The sequence below is a fragment of the Aspergillus welwitschiae genome (genome assembly GCF_003344945.1).
Source record: "Aspergillus welwitschiae strain CBS 139.54b unplaced genomic scaffold BDQ94scaffold_16, whole genome shotgun sequence".
In the NCBI taxonomy this organism is placed as follows: domain Eukaryota; kingdom Fungi; phylum Ascomycota; class Eurotiomycetes; order Eurotiales; family Aspergillaceae; genus Aspergillus; species Aspergillus welwitschiae.
The window spans coordinates 163,167-178,529 of NW_020798710.1; the positions used below are offsets into that span (position 1 = coordinate 163,167).

Consider the following 15,363-nt stretch of genomic DNA (forward strand, 5'->3'; position numbering starts at 1 on the left):
TTGACAGGGGTAGGGGACCAGTAGAGCCGGAGCATCGGTTCAGCTTGCCCAGATGAGTATGAGATTAGAGAACACACAACAATCCCTGTTGTCTGTAACCGAAACTGGGTAGTTGATATTGGCTTGTTTAGTTACATCAATCCAGCAGGAGAGTCTGTTCATCATCGTTGCATGGTCAGCACTTGCACCCGAAAAGGAAAGTCACTCGACCGATAATGCGGTGAAAGACGCAAAATTGCCGCTAACCATTAGAAATGCTTCTTCAGTGCTTCTAGTGTTGGAGCCAAGAACTAACCCCCAGAATATGCCCTAGACTAATTGCATGATCAGAATGAATGAGAACTCATCGTCCCCGAATTTCGCGGCGATCGGCACCCGGAGGAAAAGGGGCTTGGTCCCATTCCTGCGATCTCTCACCTCCCAACCAATACCAGGCGATCTGGTCTATCAGCAGACCATGCTGAGCGGGAGAACGGTGTGTATGTTAATACTGCTAGACCATTTTAGCGCCCAAGTAGGGAGGGTTTGCTCTTTGATACACCGATCTATCAGTACTTTTGTATAAGAAACGTTCATACAGACCGCCCATTTGCCTCGTTCGTTTACAAGTGAGGCTGCTATACTATTGATGTCATTGATATATGGCCAGTGCTGAAAAGGAGCGATAAGTGGCCGTGCTTCGTGCTTATCGTCATATCGGTACTGACTCGGGCATACTAGAGATCGGGGCTTACTGAAGAGGGTATCGCGGAGCATAGACGGATGTCGTGGAATGTCCGATGCGAACGATAAGAAGGTAGCCAATGTTAAACACCAGCCAGGCCCTCCAATAGCACCATAGAAAGCTTTGTAGCCCCTGATAGTAAACGCACGTTGAACTTTGCAGCGATTGCGCCTGAACCTCCATTTTCCGGTCCACCTCCACCGCAGAAGTTCCTGAATATCAAGATCCCGTGTTGAGTACTGAATTTCGGATTCTGTGGGGGTTGCGTTGGTTGGACTGCCTAGCCGACGCACCTGGCTTGGTGTGGCATGACAAGCTTTGGACCCTTATTGACACCGCCGGATTGAAGGATCCAGGTTCTAGGACCGGTCCATCGGATAACTTCAGAATGTGAGAGTACTTTCATAGGCTGCAAGTCCCCGGAGGGATCTCAGCCAGGATATAGTGCGCATGTGAACCATGGGTAGGTAGCGTGCTCACTGAGGGTAGTACGAGACATTCAAGGCTCCGAGAAGAGTTACAATGTTGCACAAGCATATTGTTTTCTGGAAGGGTCGAGTCATCTAAATCTTCTGAAGAGCGGATGAGCCCGAAATTGAGAAAGCATATCCGCACGGACAGACAAAACGATAGTGGGATATGTGGACGTTGCAAGGACGACGCAGGTGAATGAGCTGGTTGACTTGCTAGTATAGTAGTGACTACTAGCGAGTAGCACCACCAAAAGTAGGTCCAGATCCGTAATAATACAGAGACCGGGAACTGGAGCGGGGACCACTCCCCGGTAATACGATTTCATACATAACGCACGATACAAGGGTGACGCCCCTCTGGATCTCCTGCAGCAGTAGCTACACACCAGTCCACCGCCGTCATCATCATCGACTTTTCGAAGAAGCGCTAGTGACTCGACTAGACTGCAAGCGGTGTCAAGTTCATTGCTACTAAAGGGGGCCCACCTGCTAGAAGCCGTAGGGAACCAGAAGCTGTGCTGGCCACTGGAGTCAGTGGTCGAAACCTCCCATGGATCCTCCGCCCTCCTCATACGTAATAGTAAGTCGCAAGAAGATTCGTCGTTGGGCACTGGGCAGATGCTGGGCAGCTCTGATTGCCTGGAAATAGTTATGGGTGGCCCCAGCCATACCATGACTAAGTGTCTTTCTTACCCAATCCAGACAAGTGCGGGCCTCGTCCGGGATGTACCGTAATTTAGGTCATGGACGGACATGACCAGATTGGGGCGTAATAAAACGGTAATGTTTGAGAATCATCCTAGTAGTGAAGGTGGTGCCGTGAATTGCCCCCCCAGGTCCAGTCACTCCTCTAGTCATTATTACCTGGACCTTTCCGGTCGTTGCTGCTTGCCGCCAGTTGCTGGGCTTCCTGACTTCGCTGCTGTCGGTGAAATTGGGTGTTGTTCCTCGTGTGTGTGTGTGTTGCCCACACCCTCCCCCATTAACCATCGCCCATCTTCATCATACTCTTTTACACCATCATCAACTTCTCATCATCGCCATCTACTACTGTTGCGACTACCTTCTTTCTCTGCATCTTTGAATTTGTTTTCTTGCCTTTCGTGACTGCATCGACGAAGTATTATCGTTACGTCCCGCCACCTTTCCCGAATCCGTCACAGTTCCGCAGCCAAAGCGGGACAACATCCGAGGGTGGTGGACACTCCTTGTGTGATCCCGCCCAAAACCGCCGTCGTGGAATCGTTCCTTAATGCTCGGGTCGTCAGAAGCGACGCATAGTCCTCCTCCTCCCTCTCTTCATTACTCTCCCTCTATCGGGGACCTCGATTGCGCCTCTACTAGGGACTCGACCCCCGTCACCACTCCCCTCGGGTTTGGCGTACCGTTGCGCAGACCGGATAGGGAAAAGCTCTCGGATTCCTCGTTCACTCGAAATTCACTCGACATCGGCGGCGACACGTCCTCACCGTACTTTTACAGCCAGCAACTACACTCTCACTTTGATTCAGATCTCGACTTCCCTCTCTTTCCTTCCTCCCCCATACAAACCAACACCATGACCGGTGCAGCCGCTCCGATCGACATTGCCACCCGCCAGAGTTCCGTTTCTCCTCCCGGACAGCAGGCGTCGAATCTGACGTCTGCTCTGCAGAGAGCTGGTAATGGAGAACGGACAGGCAGTCTATCCCATGCAAATGGTGTTGGTCTCAGCGTCTTCAAGGCCCCGCCTCCTCGCAAGGACTCTATCGGTGCAGCTACTGCACAATGGGGCAACGGAACGAAGCCCATCTCAATGTCCGGCTCCAACCGCGATAAAGGCCGGCGTGAGTCTTTGGCAGGAAGTTTAGTTGGTGGAATGAGCTGGGGTGGTGTGTCTGTTGGCAGTTGGATTCGCGATGAGTGAGTGTCCTTTGTCCTTATGGGAATCATTTCGGTTTCCCCTGATCGCGCAAGTGCTTTGGCCACTGGAAGCTGACGATGAATCATCTAGCATAATCATGACCGGCACATCTCCGTTCACTTTCCAGTCACCGTCATTTCATTCATCCTCATATTTACCCAAGCTGGAGGCGAACTTCATGCGCGACTTCAATTGTTGTGGGGTGACCCTTCCGACGCTTCACGATCTTTTGCAGCACTATGAAGAAGCTCACGCCACCAAGTCACCTCAGCAGGGCCACCGCCCCAGTCAAGGCGACAGTAGAGCGGCCCTGGCTGCGGTGGCGATGGCGCAGCAGCAACAGGGTCAGCAAAACAATAATCAAGGCCGTGGATTGCAACCAGATAGGACTCTGGACTTGCAGCGGAAAATGAGTCAGGTCCCTCACACTCAGCAGCATTCGGATATGGATACCATTGATGACATGGAACTCGATGAGCCGATGGGTGACCACGATGCCGCCACTGCACAGCTGTTCGCGCCTCAGTCGCGTGATGGAGGCCAAGGAGGTTTTGGCAGTGCCAACCAAAGGGTTCCGCATCTGAATCTATCTATGCTTCCAGGACACCAAGGGTTCAAAGGCTCTCAGCCCGGTACTCCCGTTGCTTCTGGGCGCCCTCTATCGCTGCAGAACAACCCAACAGTTTCTTCCGTCAATACTCCTACTTTGATGGCGAACCCTCTACAGAACTCACAGTTCCGGACCACACCAGACTCGTCTGCACCTGGGACGCCGGCAGAACTCGATGACAGCATGCTTGGTGGCTTCGGAGATCTGGCTATGCAAAACCCAATGATGCAGGGCCAGTCTCAGTTTGGAAGGTTCGCTGGGAACAACAACGATATGGTAGACTTGTGTATCGACGAACCAGCCAAACGGTTGTTTAGCCCCACCGGCGGAATTAACACTCCCAACGCTCACTTCAAGCTAAGTGGAGCACAGTATGGTCCCAACAGTGAGATCGCTCGACGCATCCGAGAGCAACAGTTGTTGGCAGGTGTTCCTGATACCACTGCTCTCCTTCCCAACGAGGAACCTAAGCCTTTCCGGTGCCCAGTCATTGGCTGCGAGAAGGCGTATAAGAACCAGAATGGTCTGAAATACCACAAAGCTGTAAGTCTTTCGAACCAAACCACTTAGCTTTTCTAACTGTTTCCTAGCACGGCCACAATAACCAGCAGCTTCATGACAACGCAGACGGCACCTTTTCCATCGTCAATCCCGAGACCTCGACTCCATATCCTGGAACACTTGGTATGGAGAAGGAGAAGCCCTACCGCTGCGAGGTCTGTGGCAAGCGTTATAAGAACCTGAATGGTCTTAAATATCACAAGTCGCACTCGCCGCCATGCAATCCTGACTTCCAGCTTGCTGCAGGCAGGAACTTGGCTTTTGGTGGAGGCGTCATGCAAGGGCAGAACATCAACGTTGCTGGGGCTGGCCTACCTGGCATCGGTGAAGAGGGTCTTTTATAAGGTCCCCATATCACGAACGACATGCAATTCAATTTTACGCATCATTATTCCCACACTAATTCGACGACGATTTTTGAGGGCTTCGTCGCGCGGAATACGATTTAATGATAGGTTTGGTGGCTTGGAGTTAATGGTATGAACGTCATGTCAATCGCGGTTTGGGACGACCGTGCTTTGGTCTGGTAATAAATCAGTCCTTTCAAGACTTTGAAGAAGATCTTCCACGACTCATTAGCCGATAGACGTATCGGCGTGGATTCTCTGGTTTCTTTTGCTTGCCCCTGGCATTTGCTTAGCTTTCACGGTCATGTGTATTCGGGATCAAAACAGAGAGTTGGGGGTTGCTTATGTCGTCTTCCATTGTCACGTCTCCATTGCTGGGCTCCTTCGCGATCCACGATACCGAGTCATCTAATCAGAACTTTCTCAAAGGCTTGTCATGCCCTGCAGAAACAGAATCTGGAGTACGGTTACGATGGGATGATAGGACGACTTTGGATTTGAAAAAAAGAACGAAAAGCAATTTTTTAGCGCAAGGTTTTCTACTGGATATGCAAAGTTGGAGCAACGCGGTGGTTGTTGTTCTTTGCCTTTCTCTGGCACAATGAGGTTTCGCAGCTTGGAGACAAGGAAAGACCAGGGAAAAAAAAAAGTAACTACTGGTGGTACTCCGGCGTCACTTAGTTCTGTAGATAATGTTTTCTCCTTTTTCAGACCGGCTTCTGGTTCTTACACTGCGTGTCTTGTGTCATTTTCTTCCCTTTCCTTTTCTTTGCTATCATTACTTCCTTCGTTTTTGCGTCTCTTGTTCTTATTTGCCTGTGGTGTGTTGTTGGTGTTGTTGGAGAAACATGGGACTTTCGAACTGACTGGCTGAGTTGCTGATAGAGCTTTTTACTCGCTATGTTCTTGTTGCTTGTTTTGCCTGCCTGCTCTTTTGAGATTCCCGTTTCGATTGAAGGTTTGATTTAATGTTGTTTGCTTGCGGAGAAAGGGCTCCTTTCTTCATACAAAAAAGTCTGAACATGAACCAATTTCACTCCATATCATTAGCTCTCGGATATGCTCGCTTGATAGTCGACTAGGTTAGTTAGCTGGTTTGGTTATTAATATACTGTAATTGATCCTTAAGCGGAAATGGTGATAGTAGGTTGAGGGGCAGTATTCTGGTAGAATTTAGTATTACCTGGGAAATTGAGTTCCGTGGGTTGTCATTATAATTGATTGATGTATGGACAGTTACTGGGACTATGAACTTAGGCTAGCCACGTCACCAGTAACATATGACTTGGAGTAGCAAGGGCCGCACGTGATCGACTAATTTGACTCACTAATGGTACAAGATGATCTTTGGTTACATTATTCGGCTGCTCTTTATTAGACGAGTGTGTGATACAGAAACTAGAAAACAATCTGTTTCATTCATTTCAGATATGTTACTCTAGTACAGCTTAGACTGAAAAGGAACCGCCGTCCACCTCATAAGCGCCACATACATCCAATGTGGGGAAGCAAAGAGTATGAGGGAAAAGAATCTTAATCAATGACAAAAAAAAATAAGAAAACAGGAGTCCCGGTGTTGTTTGTTTACTTCGTGAAAATCAAATCGTCATTTGAGGCAAATTTCCGCTTGCACCGACCATCCAGACATAGTTGGAAGAAGAAAAAGGAGCCAGATATGGGTTTCGTTGCTCATAGAATCCTGAGTCAAATCTGGGATTTTTACATGCTGAGTATAATGGGGGATCGAAAACGAGGCCAGTAGAACAGATGAAGAAGAGGTATGGAGAAGAAAATACACGATCTGGGATTATCCGGAGCAAATGGGTGACGCTTACGCCCATTTACCACTCGAACTCTCCTTGACCTTTGTGGAAGACGTACCTGTCAACTCGTTAGCGGGAGATTGGATATGGGGTTAATGAAAAGAGGGCACTTACTCCTTGCCACCGGTGGTCAAAATACCATCTTTAAGCGTGCACTTCCACTTGTTCTTCACGCGTTGTACTTTGTCGTAAGTGCAAAGCATGACCTGGCCTACGGCATCTTCAGCATCATGATCCTCAGCAACAAGGTCATCAGGGTCGTCAAGGTCAGAGTTGATAGCATCTTCATCATCCTCATCCCTTTCATCATCACCCCCGGGACCGTCGAACTGAGCACCGAGGACCTTGGGCGGATGCGACGAGGAGCCAGCAACTTCTGACACATCAGCTGGCTCTGCTTGGGTAGCCACCAGCCCACGAGTCAATGTCTTTGATGAGTAGTCATGCTCGTCGAGAGGCAACATCAGACCACCGCCTTCTAACTGGAGCATCCGTTGTCTGAGATGTTCACGAAGGAGACGATCACCTTCTCCTCCCTGGCGTTCAGCAGCTTCCCGCCTCCGTGCAACCTCAGCCTTCCATGCAGACAAGGCATCATCACCGGCACCGTCCGTTTGAGTGTTGCCGACGGGGGGTTGAGACACAGGGGGGTACCCCGGTTCTTGCTTGATCTGTGGAGCCTGTCCGTTGGGCACATGCTGCATGGGTTGGGGGCGCTGCTGGCCGGGCATGGCCATGGCTGCTTGTGCCTGTGACTGTGCTTGCAGCTGGCTGACCGAGTTAGCGGCTGCTGCGCCGTAACGCTGACGAAGCATATTGGCAGCCCGTTCTTGAGCAGACTGAGGGTTGGAGGAGTTTGGCATCATCATATTATTCATCGGAATCATCCCCGGTTGACCATTGACGCCAGGTTCGGTCTTAATGTGAGGTTGTTGTTGACCCATGGCATTGGGGGCGGCCCCAACCGGAGTAGGAGCTTGGAGCGGAGGTGCCGTAGCGGGGGCGGACTGAGGAATGGGTTGCTGCAGAGGTGGAGGAGGAACATGATGCTGTGGCTGTGGGGGCGGACCAGGCCGGGGAGCATTTGATGGTACAGTTGCTGTAGGAGGGAGGATATTTTGCGTCTGAGGGGGAGCCGGTTGCGGCGGCGGCGGATCCCAAGGGAAGTGAGCGACACCCAATGATGAGAGCTTCTTCTGCCAGCTCTGGAGGGGAAATATTAGCAGGTTGAAAGGTTTTAATTAAAGGAAATATATAAATGGAGCAAGGAGCCAAAGGGTCAAGCGATAGGTATAAGGAAATCTGAGACCGAGAGGTGAAGGGGAAACGGGCAGCGAATGACGATGCTGAAGCGGCTTGGCAGGCCGACTAGGGCGGGTAAAAGCGGCGCGGTATAAAAAGAGACTCAAAAGCAGGCGATGCCCCCAGGCGGCCGCCCTTCCCGCACCTCTCGGACCCCGCTTGGGGCGTCTCCCCCTGGGGCTCTCACCCCCCAAGAAGCATATCGACTTCTTTTGACCTCAAAGAGATCTCTCCAACAAAGGAAGATGGATGTTGATGGAGCACTAACCTTGCGCAAATCTAACAGTGTTTGCTGGTCCACACCACTTTCCTCGAAGTCCACCTGGGAGCCATCACAGACCTCCTGGATGACACGATCGAACACCGTGCCCTAGGGATAACTGGTATAAGCCAACATCTCACATGGTATCATGATGGGGTTAGAGCGGGGAAATAGAGAACTTCGCAGGGAGTATTGAGCCACAGTCCAGGCCCATTGAAGTCTCTAGCTCTGGCAAGGTTTGTGTTTTTAAAGATGCACTCACCACCTGCTGGTTCGACATGATCGCTGCTGGGATCAGACAAGGACGAGAAGACGCTTTGTCAAGCCAGGTGAAGGGAATTTTAATGGAGTTGGGGTCAAATAAATTTGCTCTGTCTTCTAAGGAAGTAGAAAAAAGAACAGGGGCCTATTAACACGCGAGAGCTCGACGTGAATGGTGTTGTCGGGCTTATCACAGGTAAAGCCTCGCCGTCGCAGCGGTCGCTTGCCACGGGCGAATGCGACAGTTGAGTCTCCACAACCACTACTTCCGACCACCCTCGAACTTGCACTGCTTCTGTAGATGGTCTTTCTTACTTCAAGAACTCAATATTAAAGGTCTCAGCGCGTGACGAGCCGTAGAATGCCGGGTGAATGCCGGAAGGGAGAGTGAAAGCAAGGCAGGCGTGCCGGAGGGATGTGGTTGAGGTGAAAGTCGCTCTCTCCGGGCGAAATCCGCCTTCCTCCCGCCTGCTTAGTCACCACCACCGCTAGTCCCTAGTGGGAGGTCCGGGGGATCTGCCCCGGCGCGACGCAAGAGCTGCTCTTTGACTTTTTGACTTTCAGATCTTCCAGTATCTCCTCGCCACTCTTTCAACTTATCCCTTGGTTTGCCAGTTATCGTGGTTTAGACCCCAGAATCATCCACCATCTGTCAGCCGCTCAGCCGCGTGGTTGTGCGACAAATCACGTTCTTGGTTTTCCGCCCAACTCATGCAAGCCTCATGACAATCTAATCTCGTCTTATCCGACTTCCTTACTGTAGAGTACTACACAAAGAGAGAACCTCACTCAGAGCTTCTTCAACTCACGTAAGGTATCGAAATAAGATCTGTCACGCTCACAAGCCGGTGGCTGACAAGTGAATAAATAAGTTCTGAATTTCTATGAAAGGCTACGGGAAGCGTTCAGAGAAAGCAGAAAAGTTCCCTATAAGAACGGACTTTGCCAGGAAGCAAAGTAAATAATTCTGCGCAAGAATCCCCTTCCTCTTTCTTCCTTTGTGTAAGGGACTCGGGTGTTACCGTCTGACTTTGTGAAGCTTGAGACTTCATATAAACCAGTAATAGGAAAATATAGAGTACCTTGTGTTCTCACGCCAAGGATCCCTCTAATTGCAAGTTATCACATCACGATTAAGTTCGGACACAGCTTATCGAGATTCGAACATCACACTTCTATGGCTCTGCCGCTCAAAAACTGATAATAAACACCTGAATAATCTTGATTTACTCGCCAAAGGAGGTGGCAGTCACCAAACAGACATAGGCACACTATGGGACGAATAGAATATTGATGCAAACTATTTCAATGATGATCGGCACGCATACAGAAGCAGTAAATGGCAGATCAACATCGTGCTCTCCAAACCGTTATACATCCTTTGAAGATGCTCGAATTGGATGGGGTGTGCTAATCTACTAGTTCGAAAGCATGAACCCTTGTCAACCCTTAATTCAACACAGTTACCATATAGTGTAGTACTATAGTCCCTATTTGTTTGATTGTACAGATTTCATATTTCATACTAGTAGAAAATTCATCTTTAGGTCCCTAAAGAGAAGGATTGCCAAGGATTAGAATGTAGACGATCAAAAGGCGAATCGATGAGTGACGAAACCAAGTATGGCCACAAACATGTAAGCTCTCTATCCTTTTGATCTTTCCTCATTGGAAAAAAGTAGATTGTGAGTCCCTATCAGGCAATTACTTAGGGTTCTCCCCAACCTGCGGAGCTTACCCAATCTCGGCAAGGCGCGGGTGGAGTTTGACAGCCGAACCTTGACCGTTTGTCTTCTCCACTTCATATTGTTCTCCAGCCATCTAGGTTGCTATAGCATTAACCTAATGTTGCCGGCGATAAGATATGAAACGGAAAAATGACGCCGTCCCGGAGGCCATGGTGCAACGATGGTCTCGCCCGCCCCTCTCATGCCGCTTTTGTCGGGCGAAGAAGCTGCGGTGTGATCGTACCCAACCCTGTGCGAATTGCGTTCTGAGAAAGGTACCTTGCGAGTATACAGGCCAGGGTCCATCGGATACTTCGGACGAACTGCGGGGAGCTCATCTATCGGGCAATCAGCCCACTGCTGCGACGGTCTCCACACAACAGCCAGCACCAACTATACCATCCACTTATAGCCAGACCACAATCGCTTTGTAAGCGGGCTCCATGGTTTGGGTGTCATTATAATCAGAAACTGACCCAATTGAAAAGACATCCGAATGACATATCAAGCCGGGTCACCAGGCTAGAAGAGGCTGTTTTTGACCGAATCCATGTGCCCCGGGGTGAGTTATACCTAGCGAATTAGAACCATTGTTACGGGGCCTGTGATCTTCCCGTTTAACCATCAGAAATGATACTCGGCCTGGCTGGGGATTCGTAAACCTCATTCTAATGCAGATCTAGATCCGCCTAGTATTGCTACTGCTACCCAAGGCAGCAACAACACGAACCAGAGCTTGATCACACGTGGCGTATGTGTTCACTACCAAGATTCGCATTTGCAAGATCTAAAGCGTTCCTTAGGCACAGGGCTCGAGCAATGGATGTGTCACTCCGCTTACATTATTACCCCTAGCTTCAGCACAAAGACGCATTGCTGATCTTCATGACTACATGCGAGATACGAACAGTTTATCCAGGTGTCTTCCCCCTTGGACTCAGGCTCGCCAACTATTAGATCACTTCAACGTAGTCATCCAGTCGACATTCGGAGTCTTCCACATCCCATCCACAAGAGATTTACTGGAAGAAACATACAGGGGTATACTCGAGGGCGAGGAGCCAAGCCCCACTGTCTTGGTACTGTTTTTCAGTATCTTCGCTGGGGCTGTTCTGGTTGCAACCCCCGAACTTCTGCAATTGCTCAGCGCAACACAAGCGGAAGCCAAAGCAGCCTTCACTACATATGTGCGTTTAGCTATCTGCATATTAGACAATCCAATTCAATCAGTGCCGCCATCAACAATTGCTCTCGAAGCCATCAGTGCCTTGGCCCGCGTTCTCTTACATGCGGATTGGTATTCCCACAAAGCCCAAGCACTCAGAGTCGACGCGATATGCATGGCTCGATCGATGCAAATCCATCGGCTAGACACAGTTCAAAGGCGAGAGGAAAGGAAACGTTCAGGATACAATGCCATCGAGGTCGAAGTACAGCGACGAGCATGGTGGCACCTAGTCTCCTCGGACTGGTAACTAATATTTACCTTCTTCACCTTCATATCCCTTTCAACCACTAACGACCACAGGATCAGCGCATTTTCGCAAAGCCCACAAGAAGGCACATACCTCATCCACCCAAAACAAATGAAAGTAAACCATCCAAGCAACATCGACGACGAGTTCTTAACGCCCACAGGACCAGAGCACAGCTTTCCCCTATCAGTCCCCACCTCCATGTCAGTATTCATCTTCAGAATCCACTACGCAGAACTATGCCGCGAAATCATCGACACCCTGGGCACCACACTCCTCGAATCTGACCAACCTGACTACGAGACCCTACTCGAAATCGACGGCAAATTCCACACCTTCATCCAATCCCTACCATTATTCCTCCGAAACGACCCCGCCAGCATCCAAAAAAGCCAAGACATAACCCAACAACGACCCTACCTAGCCTGGCAACGAACCGTCGCCCATCTAAGCCTTCACGTCCGCCTCTGCCGCCTCCACCGCCCCTACCACCGCGAAGGCCTAACGAACCCCAAATTCGCCTACTCTCGACTAACCTGCATTCGCTCCGCCCAAACTGTCCTGGACCTCCGCCACTCCCTAGAAGACACAGGCGTTCTCTCCGGCTTCAATCCCTCAGATTATAGCCTTGTCATGAACCATGTTTTCTTCGCCGCCATGGTCCTAGCCACGGACGTCTCCATGAACCCAACCGCTCCGGGCGCAGATACCCGCAAGCAGGAAGTGTTAGATGTTATTCATGTGCTGGAGAAATCGCAGAATGTGTCGACGTCGCTCATGGAAGCGATTCGGAAGAATACGCAGACGTTGTTGTCCATTCTTCAGGACGCTCAGAGGGAATTGCAACAACAGGGAAGGTCACCTAAAGGAAATGATATTGGTTCTGTGCCGTCTGGATCGGGTGGGACGAAGTCAAGCGCTGCTCCATCACAGCCACGGTCTGTTGGGGTAGATGAGAACATGACAAATGTGGCCAGCGGGCATCTTCCTTTCACGGGCAGCATGCATGGCTCGAGTCAAGAAGATGACGACCCAATGTGGAGCGGAGCAAGAAGGAATAGCTGGGGTCAGCTGTGGTCTGATCTCTTCAATGTGGCGCCGGAAATGGATGGGCTGCAATGGGATCTGTTGTTGAATGATTCTGACTTGCCACTTCAGTCGAACTTCTATTGAAGGCCAGCCGCAAAGCCTTGACTAGGTCATGGGTTGGCCAACTTCTATCCCCTCTAAGACGCAAGCGGGAAAAGACGAGCAGTGATGAGTATGCAACTTTCTATACAAGAATCCTGACAGCTATTATACGGTCAAACCTAGATACAAACGCCAGTTACCAATAACACCCCTTCCATCCCATGGATCCGAATATGTGCCCCCAATGTAATGAACACCGATAGAACCAATGATATCAAGACAGAACCGGTCTATGATATCGAACCCGAAATATAGTCATCGAAGAAGAAAAAAAATAACAAGATGAGAAGAGTTGAAAGACGACCAACCCATTTACCGGATGGTCATGGATTTGGTCATCTGAGCCTTGCTGCCAACACCACCCTCCCGAGAGGCAGCAGCGGTGGTTCCAGGCTTGCGCTCGAAGATCTTCCAGAACTTCAAACTCTCGTCAGCGGCTGCGGTGGCCAGGAGTTGCCCATCTGGGCTAAGACAGCTGTGCAGTACACGAGTCTCGTGGGCCGGAATCTCAACGTTCCGAACCAGAGTGGGATAGCTCCAGATGCTCAACGAGTTGTCGGGGAATCCACTCGAGCTAACAATCTCGCGGTAGTGGTTGCTCCATCTCAAGCTGGTGACCTGGGAGCCGGTGTCGATGCTGTTGGTGCGAGCACCAGTAGTAGTGTTCCAGAAGTGGATGTGGCGGTCATAGGAACCTCCACCAGTGGCAAGCAGGTTCAACTGCCAGGGGCACCAACTGAGGGCCTTAACGGCAGCGCGGTGGTTGGTCTTGGTGAACTTGGGCGCGCTGAGAGAGCGAGCATCCCAGATGTTAACCAGATTGTCGTTACCACCGGTGGCGAGCTGAGCACCATCGGGTCTCCATTCCAGACCACAGACTTCAGAGGTATGCGAGACCAGCTCAGCAACCTTGTGCTGTGCAATACGAACATCGTGGTTGAATACCAGACCACTGCGGGCACCGGTAGACAGTGTGTGCTTAGACCAGCCCATGACACCTACACGAGAGTCATGGCCAAACATACTGCGAAGCTTGGTTCCTTCCTCGACATCCCAGATTTGGACTTCACCAGTTCCGAGGCCGACACCGACGTAGGCGCCATCACCACTCCACTTCACACTGCTCACGTAGGTGTCGGGTGCAGTCTCCAGTAGGCAGCTGACCGATCCTGAATCGGCGGACCATACGTAAACATTGCGCTCCAAGCCAATTGCAACCTGGTTGCCAGAGCTCCAATCCAGCAAATTGAGATAGTAATCGTCAAGAAGTCCAGGGGCGTCCAGAACACGCTCAGGAGCCGTTTGGACCCGTCGGCGGAACTGAGCTGACTGGGATTTGGCAGGCTTGAGAGGGCGGTTGTACTGAGCGCGCAGATCAATGGGCTTGGATGACTCTGGGGGTGGCGGCTTGAAGGCCAGGATGCGAGTGTTCAGATTCACACCACAGGCATCTGCCAACGATGACTCGTACGCGACAGCATCCGGTGCTGGTTTGGTGTATGAGGTCGTTGGCTCGTTATCCTCGAGCCCAAGGCTTTCAAGAGCTGCGGTGATGTCTTCATCAGTTCCGCGGCCACCAATGTCAAAGGCACTCGCGGCATTGGCAAGGACAGAGGATCCATCACTGCTGCTGGTCTTTGGCCGTTGGCTTTCCTCTGGCTTGGCTGTGCCGGCAGTTACAAGACCCTCACTGGCAGTACGGTTCGGAATGAATCTGTCACCCGCGTTGTGGGGAATGCGAACAGTCGTCTTTCCTGACCTCGTGGTCCGAGTGGTGATCTCCTTTCTTGGCGCTTCTTTCCTCGACACCTCCTTCTTGACTACCTCCTTCTTCGGCGGTTCTTTTCTGGTCACCTCCTTGGCCACTTCCTTCCCCACGACCTCTTTTCGTAGGCGCTCCTTGGTAGGAGTCCGTGACGATGGACCAGTACCTGTCAGGGCCCATTCTGATACACCCAGCTCAAGGTGTCTGGGAGACTTGCGCGTGCGAGCACGGGCGATGTTGGACTTGGGGGATTCGCGGTAGTTGCGGGCTGTCCTCGAGACAGACTTGGCGAAGTATGAAGAGAGGTTACCACCGTAGACGGACTTTCCATGCTCCTTGCCTGATTCTTGAGCACCACAGGGAGGTGTGAATGGGGAAGAGTGGTTTGACGTCACACTTCCTGCGCGAGTGCGTGGTGAAGGTGTAAGGGGCATGCGGCCACCAGCCGTCTTGGTGGAGAAGATCCCATGGTGGGTCTTCACGGGAGTCGATACTGTAGGTGTAGCCATGCCGATATATATTTACTTTTCGAGAGATAGGGGAGGGTATCGAGAGAGAAATGCCTCCAAGATCCGTTTGCAGGGCCAATCCCAGTCACACGCTGGCTTGGACACAGGACGAAGAAGACCTAACTGCGATACAATAGTATTGAATGCAAGCAGGGAATACCAATCCCACACAATATGGTATGCAATTAGTAGCAGATAAACGGCAAAGAACAAGAAAGATGATGAAGAGGAGGAAGAGGAGGGGACGGGGGTGGAGGAGGAAAAGGGAGTAAATAAAGGATATAGTTCTGCTCACCCATGGCAACGCCGGTTACTGGAGGTACGGCTGCCCTAGTCCCTTTCCGGCTAGCCCGCCACCTGACATGCGGCTCTTCCCTTTTCGGCGACGATCGGCTTGGCACTTGCCCCTTTCTTTTCTCATTTTCCTTTT

The 15,363-nt window shown here is 50.9% G+C and overlaps 4 protein-coding genes across 4 annotated transcripts; 2 read left to right on the plus strand and 2 right to left on the minus strand.

Annotated features, from left to right (window-relative positions):
• Window positions 1-2,111: 2,111 nt before the first annotated feature.
• Window positions 2,112-4,831, plus strand: BDQ94DRAFT_33602 (zinc-coordinating transcription factor SFP1). The gene is made up of 3 exons (XM_026775516.1): window positions 2,112-3,099; window positions 3,191-4,253; window positions 4,301-4,831. Exons 1-3 carry the CDS (start codon window positions 2,450-2,452, stop codon window positions 4,613-4,615), a joined length of 2,028 nt encoding a protein of 675 aa, XP_026626213.1. The 5' UTR covers window positions 2,112-2,449; the 3' UTR covers window positions 4,616-4,831.
• Window positions 4,832-5,931: 1,100 nt separating this feature from the next.
• BDQ94DRAFT_143770 (transcription initiation factor IIA large subunit) lies at window positions 5,932-7,844 on the minus strand. The gene is made up of 2 exons (XM_026766314.1): window positions 6,556-7,844; window positions 5,932-6,499 (listed from the first exon to the last, which is right to left on the minus strand). Exons 1-2 carry the CDS (start codon window positions 7,383-7,385, stop codon window positions 6,460-6,462), a joined length of 870 nt encoding a protein of 289 aa, XP_026626214.1. The 5' UTR covers window positions 7,386-7,844; the 3' UTR covers window positions 5,932-6,459.
• Window positions 7,845-10,130: 2,286 nt separating this feature from the next.
• On the plus strand, window positions 10,131-12,806 carry BDQ94DRAFT_178729 (uncharacterized protein; the record flags this gene model as incomplete). The annotated part of the gene is made up of 5 exons (XM_026773186.1): window positions 10,131-10,423; window positions 10,482-10,555; window positions 10,677-10,744; window positions 10,797-11,464; window positions 11,522-12,806. The coding sequence occupies 5 exons, from the start codon at window positions 10,131-10,133 to the stop codon at window positions 12,639-12,641; spliced, it is 2,223 nt and encodes a 740-aa protein (XP_026626215.1). The 3' UTR covers window positions 12,642-12,806.
• On the minus strand, window positions 12,726-15,154 carry BDQ94DRAFT_143774 (WD40 repeat domain-containing protein). Its single transcript, XM_026766315.1, has one exon. The coding sequence runs from the start codon at window positions 14,931-14,933 to the stop codon at window positions 12,972-12,974; it is 1,962 nt and encodes a 653-aa protein (XP_026626216.1). The 5' UTR covers window positions 14,934-15,154; the 3' UTR covers window positions 12,726-12,971.
• Between the last annotated feature and the right edge of the window lie 209 nt (window positions 15,155-15,363).

Coding starts and splice junctions, on each gene's coding strand:
- BDQ94DRAFT_33602 (XM_026775516.1), top strand. CDS start 2,450: ATGCTCGGGTCGTCAGAAGCGACGCATAGTCCTCCTCCTCCCTCTCTT. Junction 3,100..3,190: donor GGCAGTTGGATTCGCGATGA/GTGAGTGTCCTT, acceptor TGAATCATCTAG/CATAATCATGACCGGCACAT. Junction 4,254..4,300: donor GTCTGAAATACCACAAAGCT/GTAAGTCTTTCG, acceptor ACTGTTTCCTAG/CACGGCCACAATAACCAGCA.
- BDQ94DRAFT_143770 (XM_026766314.1), bottom strand. CDS start 7,385: ATGGGTCAACAACAACCTCACATTAAGACCGAACCTGGCGTCAATGGT. Junction 6,500..6,555: donor TTGACCACCGGTGGCAAGGA/GTAAGTGCCCTC, acceptor ACGAGTTGACAG/GTACGTCTTCCACAAAGGTC.
- BDQ94DRAFT_143774 (XM_026766315.1), bottom strand. CDS start 14,933: ATGGCTACACCTACAGTATCGACTCCCGTGAAGACCCACCATGGGATC.